Source organism: Haliotis rufescens, unplaced genomic scaffold (genome assembly GCF_023055435.1).
Source record: "Haliotis rufescens isolate VD_foot unplaced genomic scaffold, xgHalRufe1.0.p SCAF_13, whole genome shotgun sequence".
In the NCBI taxonomy this organism is placed as follows: Eukaryota; Metazoa; Mollusca; class Gastropoda; order Lepetellida; family Haliotidae; genus Haliotis; species Haliotis rufescens.
In genome coordinates, this window is record NW_025963813.1 from 3,766,955 (window position 1) to 3,781,409 (window position 14,455).

Genomic DNA, 14,455 nt, shown 5'->3' on the forward strand with positions numbered 1-14,455 from the left:
AAGATCACTTTAAAAGATATTTTTATCATTCTATTTGTCTACTGATCCTACAAAATAAATCTGCAAACCGAAAGGGATTTTATGTTTTATTCTCAAATTAATCACATTTTCTTCAAATACTTCCTCCAACAGCTATTTATAATAGAGCCAGAACCTTTAACTCACTGAAAGTTTCTGTGCAATATCTGCAAGAATTCACCAATTTTTTAATGTTTTCAATCACGGATGAAATCAATGTCCCCTCTTCTGAAAGGATAAGAAATGTGCTGACTGTCAGCGCCTCCGCTGAGATCATCTCGCCTGGTCTCCTCATGCTGGCTTAATTGGATCTCAATAAATACTTCACAGAATAAAATACAAAAAACTTATTTGTCCTCATGGATTTGACTGGAAAAAAGTTCCTTGCTACTTTATACTACAATAAAAAACGCTTTCTTCAGGAACCATTATTTGCTTGTCAGAATCAAATCGAGACAAAATGGCTGAGTCAGCCGCCGAGTTTTTAGAAAACATCTCACATATCGGTCTTGAGGCAGAGGACTGAAGGCGCAATACCCAAGCAGATCTGCCACTTACATCCAAGAACAGACTTCCAGACAAATTGTTTAAAAGTTGTCCCACCAGAATACCAATGATGCACGATAGTTTTGGAACAGTGACAATGAAAAGCATTCCCAGATTTCTGAGTTGTCTCCTTATTAAAACTTAAATCTTCAGTTTGATATGTTTAAAGTGACGTGACTTTTAAGGTGTGATTGTTTGAGTGAGTGAGTTTGGATTGAGGACTGAGGTTTGGAGTGTGGGCTGGGGTTTGGATGGAGGGCTGGGGTTTGGATCGAGGGTTGGGGTTTGGAGGGAGGGCTGGGTTTGGAGGAAGGGCTGGGGTTTGGAGGGAGGGCTGGGGTTTGGATTGTTGGCTAGGGTTTGGAGGGGAGTCTGGGATTTGGAGGGAGGGCTGGGGTTTGGATTGTGGGCTAGGGTTTGGAAGGGAGGCTGGGATTTGGAAGGAGGGCTGGGGTTTGGATCGAGGGCTGGGGTTTGGATCGAGGGCTGGGGTTTGGAGGGAGGGTTGGGGTTTGGAGGGAGGGCTGGGGTTTGGAGTGTGGGCTGGGGTTTGGAGGGAGGGCTGGGGTTTGGAAGGAGGGCTGGGGTTTGGAGGGAGGGCTGGGGTTTGGAAGGAGGGCTGGGGTTTGGATCGAGGGCTGGGGTTTGGATCTAGGGCTGGGGTTTGGATCGATGGCTGGGGTTTGGAGGGAGGGCTGGGGTTTGGAGGGAGGGCTGGGGTTTGGAGGGAGGGCTGGGGTTTGGATTGAGGGCTGGGGTTTGGATCGAGGGATGGGGTTTGGAGTGTTGGCTAGGGTTTGGAGCGAGGGCTGGGGTTTGGATCGAGGGCTGGGGTTTGGATCGTGGGCTGGGGTTTGGAGTGTGGGCTGGGGTTTGGAGGGAGACCTGGGGTTTGGATCAAGGGCTGGGGTTTGGATCGTGGGCTGGGGTTTGGAAGGAGGGCTGGGGTTTGGAGGGAGGGCTGGGGTTTGGAGGGAGGGCTGGGGTTTGGATCGAGGGCTGGGGTTTGGAGGGAGGGCTGGGGTTTGGATCGAGAACTTGGGTTTAGATCGAGGGATGGGGTTTGGATCGTTGGCTGGGGTTTGGAGTGTGGGCTAGGATTTGGAGGGAGGGCTGGGGTTTGGATCGAGGGCTGAGGTTTGGATCGTTGGCTGGGGTTTGGAGTGTGGGCTGGGGTTTGGAGTGTGGGCTGGGGTTTGGATCAAGGGATGGGGTTTGGAGGGAGGGCTGGGGTTGGATCGAGGGCTGGGGTTTGGAGTGTGGGCTGAGGTTTGGACAGAGGGCTGGGGTTTGGAAGGAGGCTGGGGTTTCAGGGGGGGCTGGGGTTTGGATCGAGGACTGGGGTTTGGAGTGTGGGCTGGGGTTTGGATAGAGGGCTGGGGTTTGGAAGGAGGGCTGGGGTTTGGAGGGAGGGCTGGGGTTTGGAGTGTGGGCTGGGGTTTGGATCGAGGGCTGGGGTTTGGAGGGAGGGCTGGGGTTTGGATCGAGGGCTGGGGTTTGGATCGAGGGCTGGGGTTTGGACTGTGGGCTGGGATTTGGATCGAGGGCTGGGGTTTGGAAGGAGGGCTGGGGTTTGGAGGGAGGGCTGGGGTTTGGATCGAGGACTGGGGTTTGGATCGAGGGCTGGGGTTTGGACTGTGGGCTGGGATTTGGATCGAGGGCTGGGGTTTGGAGGGAGGGCTGGGGTTTGGATCGAGGACTTGGGTTTGGAACATCATTCTTAAAAGTGAAATATCTGCACTGAAGCACTTTCATTATTTTGGGACTTGTTACGTAGCACATCATATTATGTTCACACTATGTTTGTAGTGTCGCACCACAGGCCTTCTGATTCAAAGAGGTTAAAGCTGTCAGGAGGCAGCTAACCAGATTAAGTGGTCAGGCTCACTGACTTTGTTGATGCATGTCATCGTAACCCAGCTGTGTATATCAATGCTCATGATGTCAATCACTGGATTGTGTGGTCCATACTCAATTATTTACAGATTGTTGTCCTTTAGCTGGAATGTTGCGGGGTGTAGTGTTAAACAACAAACCAACAAATGATCTGACATATTACACCATACACAGCCCTAAATTATGTAACAGATGCACAAGAGATGCATTCACCCAACATGGGAACATTCAAAAAAATTCAAACACTTCAGTTATGTGAAAATGGTGTGCATATTCATCTACACAACTTTCATTTTCCTATTTCTGTCAATATCATTATATAAGTCTTACATCTTTGTCATTGTTATATTCATCATCATTTTCAGATTTGTCATCATCATCGTCATCATCATCATCATCATCATCATCATCAGCAGCAGCAGCAGCACGTTTGGGTAGTATCATGATAATCACCACCATTTGATATCATTGCCTTCATCATCATAAGCATCAGCATTCTCTTGGTCACCACCATCTTCATCATCATCATCATCATCATCATCATCATCCATCACCTGCATCATCATTCTTCTTCATCTTTGTCTTGATGACCACAACACTGCCAATCAGTAACACAATATCACCCTCCGACTGCCTGCCCATGTGTTTAAGAAAGTACAATCACACAAAGGCAGTGAATTTAATTTTCCTTTAACAAATCAATGAAATAGATCGACCTAAACATATTTTATTAACGTTAGAGAACGGATTCAGGAACAACTGTGAACAAATTAGCAATCCTCCCCTGAATTAGACCCTCATTTTCTTGTGAAGCACCAGGTCTGTCTCCTCTATAAGCACCTTTATTACAATCAGGTATTTTTTAGGACCATCAGCGTCAGTTGTTCATGGTCAGATGAGCTCTGATTCAATGACCCCAGCACACTCAATCCAGCAACAAGAGTCCTGTCCTTTTTTCTCATAGATCACTGATAATTTTTTCTTAGAAATCACCAATGTAATCTCACTGGGATGCAGGCCCAGCACCTGATACTAGCCATAGACAAGTGAAAATGGTCAGCTTTCTGTAAGTTCAATGGCTATCCCATGCTGCAGAAATTTCACACTTACTCCCATTTTTCAAACTGCCCCAGCTGGCTGTTAAAGAAATGTTTGTTACTGGAAGGTAGTGTCGTGTAATAAGCCAGAGTTTTTCTGCGATAATTGTGGACATCCAAGACAATTTTACTGCAAGATGAACTCTCATTCGTGGTTGAAACCTACTTTTTTTGCCACAGTATTAGGACTTTGGAAGATCAGAATGGCATTCTATGAGACAAATTAACACACAATGGGATCGCACTGAGACATTAGGATCAATAGCAATCCTGCTGGGATTTTCTCCTGGAAACGATCACAGACTAACAACTCCCCAAGAGAACAGCTTCATGTGGAATACAAACAATAATGCCGATAACAAGAGATGATATCAAATATGATTTGAGATGGGAGGGCAATTAAAGGGCTGGGGACTAGCCTCGGCTCAAGTGGCAGTGCCAGCAAATTTGATTCAAATCACTAAAATCTTTCATGTATACACCCGGGGCCCCCTCCACAGAGCAATCTTTGTGCAATGACTATTGTAAGCCTATGTTAAAGTATCAGACTTATGATCATACGAACTCCACTAGGCAGCCTTAATGCTACGACTGTCGTAAGGATGATTTTAAAGTATGGGAGTTACAATCATCTTAGCACTATGAATATCATAAACCTTTGTTAAAGTAAGAAAGTTAGGACCATCTTAGCGCTACAACTATCATATTAAAGTATGATGTTATAAAGTTTGGGAGTTACGACAATCTAAGTGCAACGACTATCATAAGCCTATGTTAAAGTATGGGAGTTACGATCCCCTTAGCACTAAGATTGCTTCGTAGAACGGGGCCCTGGTGTCTGTTGCTTAGACAAAATTTTCAAATCAAGGTGTTAAAGAAACAAATCCGAATCATCTTAAATGATATGGTTTCATTTCATAACCAACTCGATTTGGGAATTTTGTTTTGTAAAGAACACAAATATTCCTTCAATCATACTCTCTTTTGGGTGAAGTTGCTATGCTGCTCCGAAACAACAGAGTATATAAAACATCCACAACAATATGTGTGCTTCCTTATTTCTAGACATTTTGAACTGTCATTATGTTTTGTTTTCAAGATACAGAAATCTGATGGGCTGAATGCCTTGATCACTTGTACCTGGAATTTATAACCCTTGACTAGGGCTGGGACGAGGCCAAATTTACTACCAGGGTACCCACCCCCCTATTACCCGACCCCACCCGGGTACCCACTGTAGGCCTCAAGAGATAGGTAAAAATGTCCGATTGGGAATTTTTTTTACCATACCCCTGGCAAAATGTATTTAGATACATGTATCAAACAATCTGGTCATGCATGCACTGAAGTTGACTTATCTTTTTATTCAGCCATATAAAAAGTCAGAAGGAATGGGTGCATAGTCAGAAAGAAATGCAAAACATTTGTGACTTGTAGTGTAACCATAGGGTTCTAGATAATTTTTGTCACTAAACAAAATATCATGTGACTAACCACGTGTCTGGGTAGCCCAGTGGGTACCCGGGTCCTACTCAGTACCCACCTAACCCGGGCACCGAGTTACCTGTCCCAGCCCTACCCTTGACGCTAACTGGCAGCTCAGAAAGTGCACTTGAGATGACCATCCCTGGCAGTGTCCTAAAAGCTTCACACAGAAAGGTATCATATCGGAGTAAAAGATCTGAGATCAGAATAAAGTTTATGTCGCCTTGAGTGAAGCTGGCAGTGAGGGTGTTAATAAAAGCGAATGATACAGAATAAGGTTGTGCCTCGATCACCCACTGATCAAGACTCGTCAGAAAGGAATAAATTCAAATATCTATCTATGCATTGAATGCAGATTTGCAAACCTGAATGGTGGTAATTTTAGAAAAAGCCTTGTTGGTTTCAGCGATTGAAGCACTTTAATAGCTTCGGCCAAACAGTAAACTGGAGTGCTCCTCGTAAGTTTGAAACATCTTTGATAAAAAAATGTCAGGGATCACCATAAATAAACATAACATTTCAACATGCGAAATAAAAGCAATAAAAGTCACATCAAGGTTCTGTGAATACAGACTGTCACAGGAGATGCCTGTTTCCCTAGCTGCACATAGTGATAACAGACTTTGTGAAGACACAACTGTAAGGTTGCAATCATGTTATAATAATTAATAATTTCTTGTGTTCATTGATATTCCTGCATTCTGATTAGCTGAATTGGTCATTTGTTATTGCATTCATTTCCCAATGAATGTAAAAGTAAGCCACGCCCACCAAGGCGGACTACTTTCGTTACTATGGAATGTCGGGGAATCCCAAAATTACATTTGAGGGAATTCCCTTTCTGCTTAAGGGTATCGATAGTCATGCACAGGACATTTAGCGAAATTCATGCATATTCATTGTCCAAACAACCCTTTGAGAACAAAGGCCGTGAAGAAATTCATACAGTTTGCACATCGGTTTTTCGATTCATACCTCAATGAACTGAAAAAAATACACAGTCAATCCTTAAATCGTTTAAGGTAATTAATTCGTTTATTTGTAAAATTCAATACTGATTTTCATGAACTTCTGACAACCTTATAAGTCACAGCTCAAACCATACATTCCCATATATGAATTCTTGACAACCGAGAAATTTTGAAAGATCTGTGTATAAAAGATTATGAGTATAGATGGAACATGCAGTGACTGGAAGGAGAGTTTGAGACAACCAGGAATTAAACACATCCAACACAACGAGGTTCGACTGTATATCAGGTTTGCAAATAAGACCAGATTGGTTGGTTTGTTGTTTAACACCATACTCAGCAATATTCCAGCTGTATGACGGCGGTCTGTAAATAATCAAGCCTGGACCACACTATCCAGTGACTGATATCAGGAGCATCGATCCACGCAATTGGGATCGATGACATGCATCAATCAAGTCAGCGAGCCTGACCACCCGATCCCCTTAGTCGCCTCTTTCGCCAAGCATAGTCGCCTTTTACGGCAAGCATGGGTTGCTGAAGACCTATTCTGCCCCAGATCTTCACGGGTCAAATAAGACAAGAAGATATTCCTAGTCAACATATCTGTTATACTACATCAGCATTAAAGGACAGTGCACTGCATTCTCACAACATTGAACCAAGGGTCCACCAGTAAGTATATTATCAGGTGATAACCAGCCGCCGGCTTGTGCTATAAAACCTAGTGAGGGACGCATAAAACCCCATGTACCACGATGCTGCAACGACATGTTTTATTATGACATTGTAAATGAATTAAAATTCAAAATTTATGGGAAACATCTGTTCGATTGAGCTGAGGTTAACTTGTGCTTTGTCACGTGACTTCCATTTACTTGTGAAAAGCATTTGGCTTTTTGCATCAAAGTGGGGTATAAGGGATTTTTCTCCAGCTCAGAAATTTATTTCCCTCCCAAGACAGGATACACTATAAATTGTAGCAGGATCATGAGGGGTAAATGAGGTTTAATGCGTTCTGCGTTCAGTTCTATACCACGAGCCGGAGGTGACTGGTCTGAAACCTAACGTGGGACACTCCATGTTTCCTTTGTGATCCTGCTACAACGAAATTATCCTTCCGACGTGTTTTAATATGACATTGTAAATGAATTAAAATACAAAATTTATAGAAAACGGCTATTTGATTGAGCTGAGGTTAACTTGTGCTTTGTCACATGACTTCCATTGACTTGGAAAAAGCGTTTGGCTTTTTGCATCAAAGCAGCAGGGTATAAGGGATTTTTTCACCTGCTGAGAAATATATTTCCCTCCAAGGAGGGATACAAGTTTTTTACCAAGATGACATGGACCAATCAGATCTCATCCTTCTGACATGGAGGTATGATAAATGTACTTATCAATCATACATACATTGTATCTATGTTGGTACCAACCATAAGAAATCAGATAGCATGTGCCACGTTGGATATCACAACACAAACAGACAACCCACATCCCCGAGTAGCGTCATCGTAATCGTCTTTATGTGTATAAATCTGAATTCCATCCTAACTTGATGCAATTTTTGATTATCACACCTAGCAGCCTACCTCCAGGCTATATATGAAAAGATGCATTTTTTCTTGACCATAAAATCTATAAATAATCATTTCAGACAGATCCCAGACATTTCTAACTGAATATGCTCAAACATATAGCCAACAAAACTTAATAACAATTGATTTGGGGTGAAGAGCTATCAGCCATCTTATTATCCTTATTTAATTCTTTTAAGTGTCAGGTCGTTGACCCGGGATCTCGGTGCTGAGGGTGCATCATCTACCATCTACCACTTCTCAGAGCCATCTGTCAATTGGAGATCAGATTCGATACTGCCAGAACTCCCACAATACATTGCGATGGCAGAACAGTTGCAGAACACAAAAATGGATTCATCAACATTTTAACAGGATATTGAAGCAAAATTGCCATATTAATTCTTACAGCTGTGTGGGATGACTGCAGACATTGTTTTAGGAGGGGCCTGATGGGCTTACTTACAGGCGTAAAACAACTAAACAATCATCATTGTATCGTATCTAGATTGGATTAAATTTAGATTCATTTTGTAAAAGTGTAAAGGTCACGAGAAGCTTTGGCAGTTCCAACAAATGAATCAACCCGTAAAATTCCACTTTGTGATCGTTCAATTTCGATGATGTATACTACTCAAAAGAAGTCAAAGAACACCCGATTTTTTCATATTACTATCGTTAATCTGTCATGCCATGACAGATAACTGCAGTCATATGAAAAAAGTGGGATGTTCCTTAACTTCTCTGAAGTAGGATATATCAATCTATCTGTATGTGATTACCGGAATTAAACACAGACAGTGTCTCTGATTCACACATTGTCCGGCACTAGGCAGAAAATGGGCACCAGTCTGTCCCTCTGTGACATAAACAATGATACTTGCACACAATACAAACTTAATACCGATCATGTCGTCTGCAGGAAAGATTCTTTAACACTTTCAAAGTCACAAACATATGAAAAAGATTCATAAATATCACAAGTGCAACAATCTTGAACGCGACATTAACCCCCATTTCATCTCACCTCATCTAATTTTCAAAAACAAAACAAAATCTTCTACATGTACTTGTATATTATAGATTTTAAATGCCCTGAACAGATATAAGTCTTCCAATATCCTCCAAAGTTTAAGCTTCTTCCCTTTAGTCACTTTCAGAAGAATTTAAGTAAAAAATACTTAAGTAACAGATGAACATCAACATGCCATACCACAAATTTAAACTCAATAGAACCTAACATCTTGAAAGAATGAAAGAAAAAGTAATTTCAGGTTGATGAAAAACCCAGGCAGCCTGTAACTATTTTACCTGGGATTTGAACCGTTACTCTGTTTGAATGATAAGATAGCTTATGGTAATGGAAACAAATGAGAGTTACCTCCCCTTAAAAGAAAAAATGCACTTTGCCACATTATCTAACATATAGTCCTTGAAATCTTTTATTATACAATACATTTCTCTTCTCTAAATTTGATTTATTTTTGTTTTTATTCCTGATGCCATGGAATAGCGCTGTCAAAACTCATTATTATATTAATCAGATTGGTTTTGTTTAAAAAAATATTACACTGTATATTCCACAGTCATGGTGCAGAACTAACGGCTGTTGTGAACAAGAAGTGTCTGTTAATGGATATTGATTGACATCTTATGGATGGGTGTACACCCAAGGTGTTTTATGATAGGTTCGGTACAACCCTTTTAATTGTACAAGAACTGTTATGAGACTATAGACAGACTAATAAAGGGATATGGAAAACATCACTGTGAACACCCTTTACAGCCCCAACTGTCCCTCCTTAGGTAAAATGATCTCCGTTGTTGTGTCAGTCGAAATGACTATAACTTCGCTATTGCATTGACTATTCAGATTTCTTCACAATGTACCCTTATATCAGTTTGTATATTTTCTGGTAAAGTCAACATCCTAACAACGCGTTGGTCCGACGTTGATTAATGAATAATTTGCATACTCCTATATGCAAGGGGCAGACGTATGGTTCTCAGTAAGAAGTGTCAACTTGGAGACGATGGCTTGCGGTTTATACAGTTTTACTTTATACATGTAGATATATACATACAAAAGACACTATGTGCCAGGTCAGCACATAGTGGTTGTGGTTGTTGTCTAGGTGCCCCGGAGCACCCAGCCTAACCCTACCTAGGCTAAGGGTAAGACCTTTCTTTTCTTTTTCAATCTCTCTGGACCAAGGCTTATATAGCCAAGGTCACCTGACATTTAGTAAGTAATAAATATTAATATAAACAGTAATTCATCAGTGACATACTTGCACATCTCATTCAGGATGGCAGACTGCCGATATACACAAAAATGGGGATTAACAATTAGGATTAGCATCATATAAACAACAGCAATTAAGTGTTTCAAGGCATATAGATGTCATGGCTCCAGGGTAATGAGCATTTGTAATTAAATGCTCTTCAGACAATGGGTGTCGTAAATCAGTCACTATGACAATCCCCTCATTCTGCCCACCCCGTGGATGGAGTTTTATTCCTTCAACTTTTCAGATATAACAAGAAAACAAAACAAGGAACTGCGACTTAAAGCAGGCAATTTCGTGAACGTGATTGGAAAGTGCCAGCACAGATGGTTGAAGAAGACAAGCCATGGACAGACTACAAATAGTGTTAGTGGAACCTGCCGATAGTGGCATGCCCTGCGGAGATGTAGAGGAGAGCCATGAGTAGCACTGTTGTCAGTACATGCTTCTGTGGACCCTTTCCTGTATTATAGGAAGAGCAGTGATGTTTTATCCATGCAATAACTGATCCACAGGTACAGAAGCTCACCTTCATCAGATGACTTTACACTTGAGAAGTTGTTGTGAATGAATGTTGTCCCTTTGGTCATACAAATGACACAGGTACAGAAGCTCACCTTCATCAGATGACTTTACACTTGAGAAGTTGTTGTGAATGAATGTTGTCCCTTTGGTCATACAAATGACACAGGTACAGAAGCTCACCTTCATCAGATGACTTTACACTTGAGAAGTTGTTGTGAATGAATGTTGTCCCTTTGGTCATACAAATGACACAGGTACAGAAGCTCACCTTCATTAGATGACTTTACACTTGAGAAGTTGTTGTGAATGAATGTTGTACCTTTGGTCATACAAATGACACAGGTACAGAAGCTCACCTTCATCAAATGACTTTACACTTGAGAAGTTGTTGTGAATGAATGTTGTCCCTTTGGTCATACAAATGACACAGGTACAGAAGCTCACCTTCATCAGATGACTTTACACTTGAGAAGTTGTTGTGAATGAATGTTGTCCCTTTGGTCATACAAATGACACAGGTACAGAAGCTCACCTTCATTAGATGACTTGCAGAGGCAGATCAAGAGCAAGAAGTCGTAAAGTGAACTAAAATGCACAATAGACTGTCACAGGTTGACATTATAAAATGTTATTCACTCAAGTAAAATATGGACATAATATTTGCCGGTAAATATAGTATTTAATCGAAAAATAAGACACATAGGGCATTTGGATTTTCTTGTCAATTAAGTGACCTGCCAAAGTTGACATTTTTGTGAGTGGCGCAGTCACGAGTGATGTCCGCTTTTTCAGGTCATGAGTTGAGAAAAACTTGTAATTTGACAAGAAATGACAAATATTATTCAGTTTATTATGTATTTTTCAAAACAGATTTTCATTGTATGTTACTAAGGCAATTCATTTTGTTGGTGATGGTTTATGGATCTGTCGACATGAAAAATAGCAAAATAAGAATAAAATTAAAATGGCTTTTCTCATATTCTTTACTACCATCGGCTCTAATGGTATAAAAAAATAAAACATGAAATATCTCTCAAATTGTGTTTGTCTTTGTTTTGAAAGAGAATTGATTGTGAAATACATTGCGAAGTGTTAACTGCAAAGATTAAAGTCGAGTAGACCAATATGAGTTATGCCCCTTTGATATGACATATCTGGTTGCGCAGTCGATTAGGCAGGAAAGTGGTGACATTCATGTTCCTTGTAATTATTCCATAAACCAACTATTAAACCAGAATAAAATAGAAAAACATAGCTTTTGATCACTAAAAATACTTCCAAAATACTATTAAAAACAGTAAGATGATGCTCTGCTTTAAATAATCAAGATTAGAAGTGGGTCTAGAAAGGAAAAAAGTGGACCTGCCCCAGACCTATATTTCACTACCATTAAATTGCCAAACAGATCCATATAAATACTGTTGCTGTGTGTGCCATGGGGCCACACATTCACTTTCCACAAAGCACATAATCAATGCTGTTTTACACAAGTCATGAATTATCTTGGACACAAACATCCTTATCATCCTAACTGGAGGTTTTTGACCATTTGGGAATTCTTTATATCGGTTTTACTTGATATTTTCGTTAAAATGAAATTAATGTAAAACTTGAAAAACATTCCAGGGTTTATTTTTGCACATCTTTGACTATTTTGTCCCAATGTTAATTACATTAACCCTGGTCTGGTAAAATGGTTTTTTTTTTATTTCTGTGTTTACTGATTTTTGTTGTAAAAAAGGTCATTTAAGGTCGGGACAAGAATTTTTTTCAAACACCTGAATATATTGTCATGTGTGTTGAGTTAAACTAACTGTTTTTGATATGATCGAATATGAGTGCATTGCATTTTCATGAAACCCTGCGAATTCCCCAGCACAAAAACATACTGAAGCGTTATTTCTGATCATTTAGAACCTTTAATCTTGGTCTCAGCGTTTCAGTATACATTGAGAAACTTCAGAGAGCTTGACTGCATCATTGTTCACGAGAGCTTGACTGCATGATTGTTCACGAATATCCTCGCTACGGCCCACCCTAATGAACAAACGAATAAATGCACATCCAAGCTATCGTAGTATCGAGTTGATCCGTGTCTAGGCTGACAGTGACTGTCTCCAGTAATCTATGAATTTACTTTAGTGTCTGTTTGACACATCTTTAATCACCTTTCAATGATCGGCCAGTTGATCAATGATGACCAACACATACAACAGCACAGGTTCATTAACAACTTCGGAAATCTCTCCTGTCGTGTTTTTCGTGTCGGCCATTTTGACGTTTTTTACTTGATGTTAAGGTATAACGAAGCGCGTTGTGACTGATTTACTGACGTAGTTCTTTACAGACCTTTCTCATCTAAGGGTGATATTATTTGAACACATGTGTTGCGCAAGATGTTTCTGAAGAGCAAGTTGTGCATCCATACGCTCATGTTACCTCTCTTTTTGAGGAACTATTTTATTCTGCGATATAGCTGGTTGTTGTATATATGAAACCACACATACTAAATAAAATTGTGTTTAGATCTTTATACATCCTGTGAGGTAAGAAATTGTGATAAAAAATTATAAGAATTGACTTCTCTGACATTCATACAGTTTGGCCCTCATTCTGTAAAGGTTCATACTCCAATGAACTCACACAAAGTGAAGGTCAATTCTTACGTGAAAGTTTTTTTGCACCACCATTCAAGCTTTAGAACAGTTGCCTGTAAGTAATCAAGTCTGGGCCAGGCAGACCAATGGTTGATAACATGAACATTGATCCACGCTGCCAGGATCAGTGGCATATCGCCAGGTCCAACATTGTAACCCATGAACCCCATTTGTTGTCTCCTAGGACAAACATGGAGCACTGGGGACCTATTCTGCCCCAATGTTCACTTGGGAGCTTTTATCATAGAAATTAGAACCAAGCCATATCTGCTCCTGTCAAACGCTCTCACCACAGAGCTATGCCTCTACCATCATAAACTGATGAGATCACTTACTCCTACATTTCTACGCTGAACGAGGGTTGTCAGCAATGCCAGGATGTGACAAAACACAGGGGATGAAACCGGCAATGAGATGACTGATTTGTCAGCAAATGTAGTGGATATCAAAGAGACAAAAACAAGGATCCTCGTAAAGCCTCTGAATATTTATTGCCTGGCACACATTTCTAGCAATCGATAAAACCAAAATTAAAATCCAAAGAGCGCATCTTCAAATATCACCACTGTGTCATAAAATGAAAACGATTGCTGAATATATGTAGGTTTTATGTGTGTTTCGGAAAATACTCATGAATCATGTAATGAATATGTCAGTTGACATGTGTAAGGAATGTTAGTGCCGACAGTTATTTTGAGGGAAATGACTCACTTATCTTGCAATACCACGGGCCAAGATGCATGGAGGTACTGTTCAGCTGCGGGTGTCAATACTTACTTGGACCGCCTCCGTGGTCTAATGGTGGACCGTCCGCCCAGAGAGCGGAAGGTCCTGGGTTCGATCCCCAGCCGCGTCATACCAAAAGATGTTAAAAGATGGTACTTGTTGTTACCCTGTCTGGCACTCGGCATTTAGGGGCTAAAACAAGGACTGGTCGGCTCAGAGTCAGTATACTGTGTCGGCATCAGTCCGGACTAGTACAAGCAGCCACACACACACACATACACGTGCATGCATGTTGCTATATAAGTGCAATAATCTTGGACACGATTTTAAACCCCATTTCACCTCACCAATACTTACTTGGTAAAAAACGACGAGTAAGTTTAAGCAGCAAGATACATATTTCACTGGGAATGATATATTTCCTTTGGCTTGTCTTTTGTCATTCTCTGATAAGACTTTGTTTTGTTGGTTATACTAATTATATAACAGAATCACTGACTGCAAAATATGTTTTGTTTTATGATAAGCACACTCACTGGTTTGAAGACATGTCAAGCTTGAACAGATAGTGGGAACGCATCTTGCTTCGCAGAGAAAAGGGATAAGAAGACATGGCATGTGCTGTCCGAGCACGTGCAAAACGAGGACTTACTTAAGTTAAGTTCACTT

At 40.8% G+C, this 14,455-nt stretch overlaps 1 protein-coding gene across 1 annotated transcript; it reads right to left on the reverse strand.

The window, feature by feature from the left end:
• Positions 1-1,658: 1,658 nt before the first annotated feature.
• LOC124116897 (vegetative cell wall protein gp1-like) lies at positions 1,659-2,282 on the reverse strand. The gene has a single exon (XM_046478502.2). It carries the CDS (start codon positions 2,280-2,282, stop codon positions 1,659-1,661), a length of 624 nt encoding a protein of 207 aa, XP_046334458.2.
• Positions 2,283-14,455: the final 12,173 nt, after the last annotated feature.

What these genes read in the sequence shown, in the direction of transcription:
- LOC124116897 (XM_046478502.2), bottom strand. Translation starts at nt 2,282, where the DNA reads ATGATGTTCCAAACCCAAGTCCTCGATCCAAACCCCAGCCCTCCCTCC.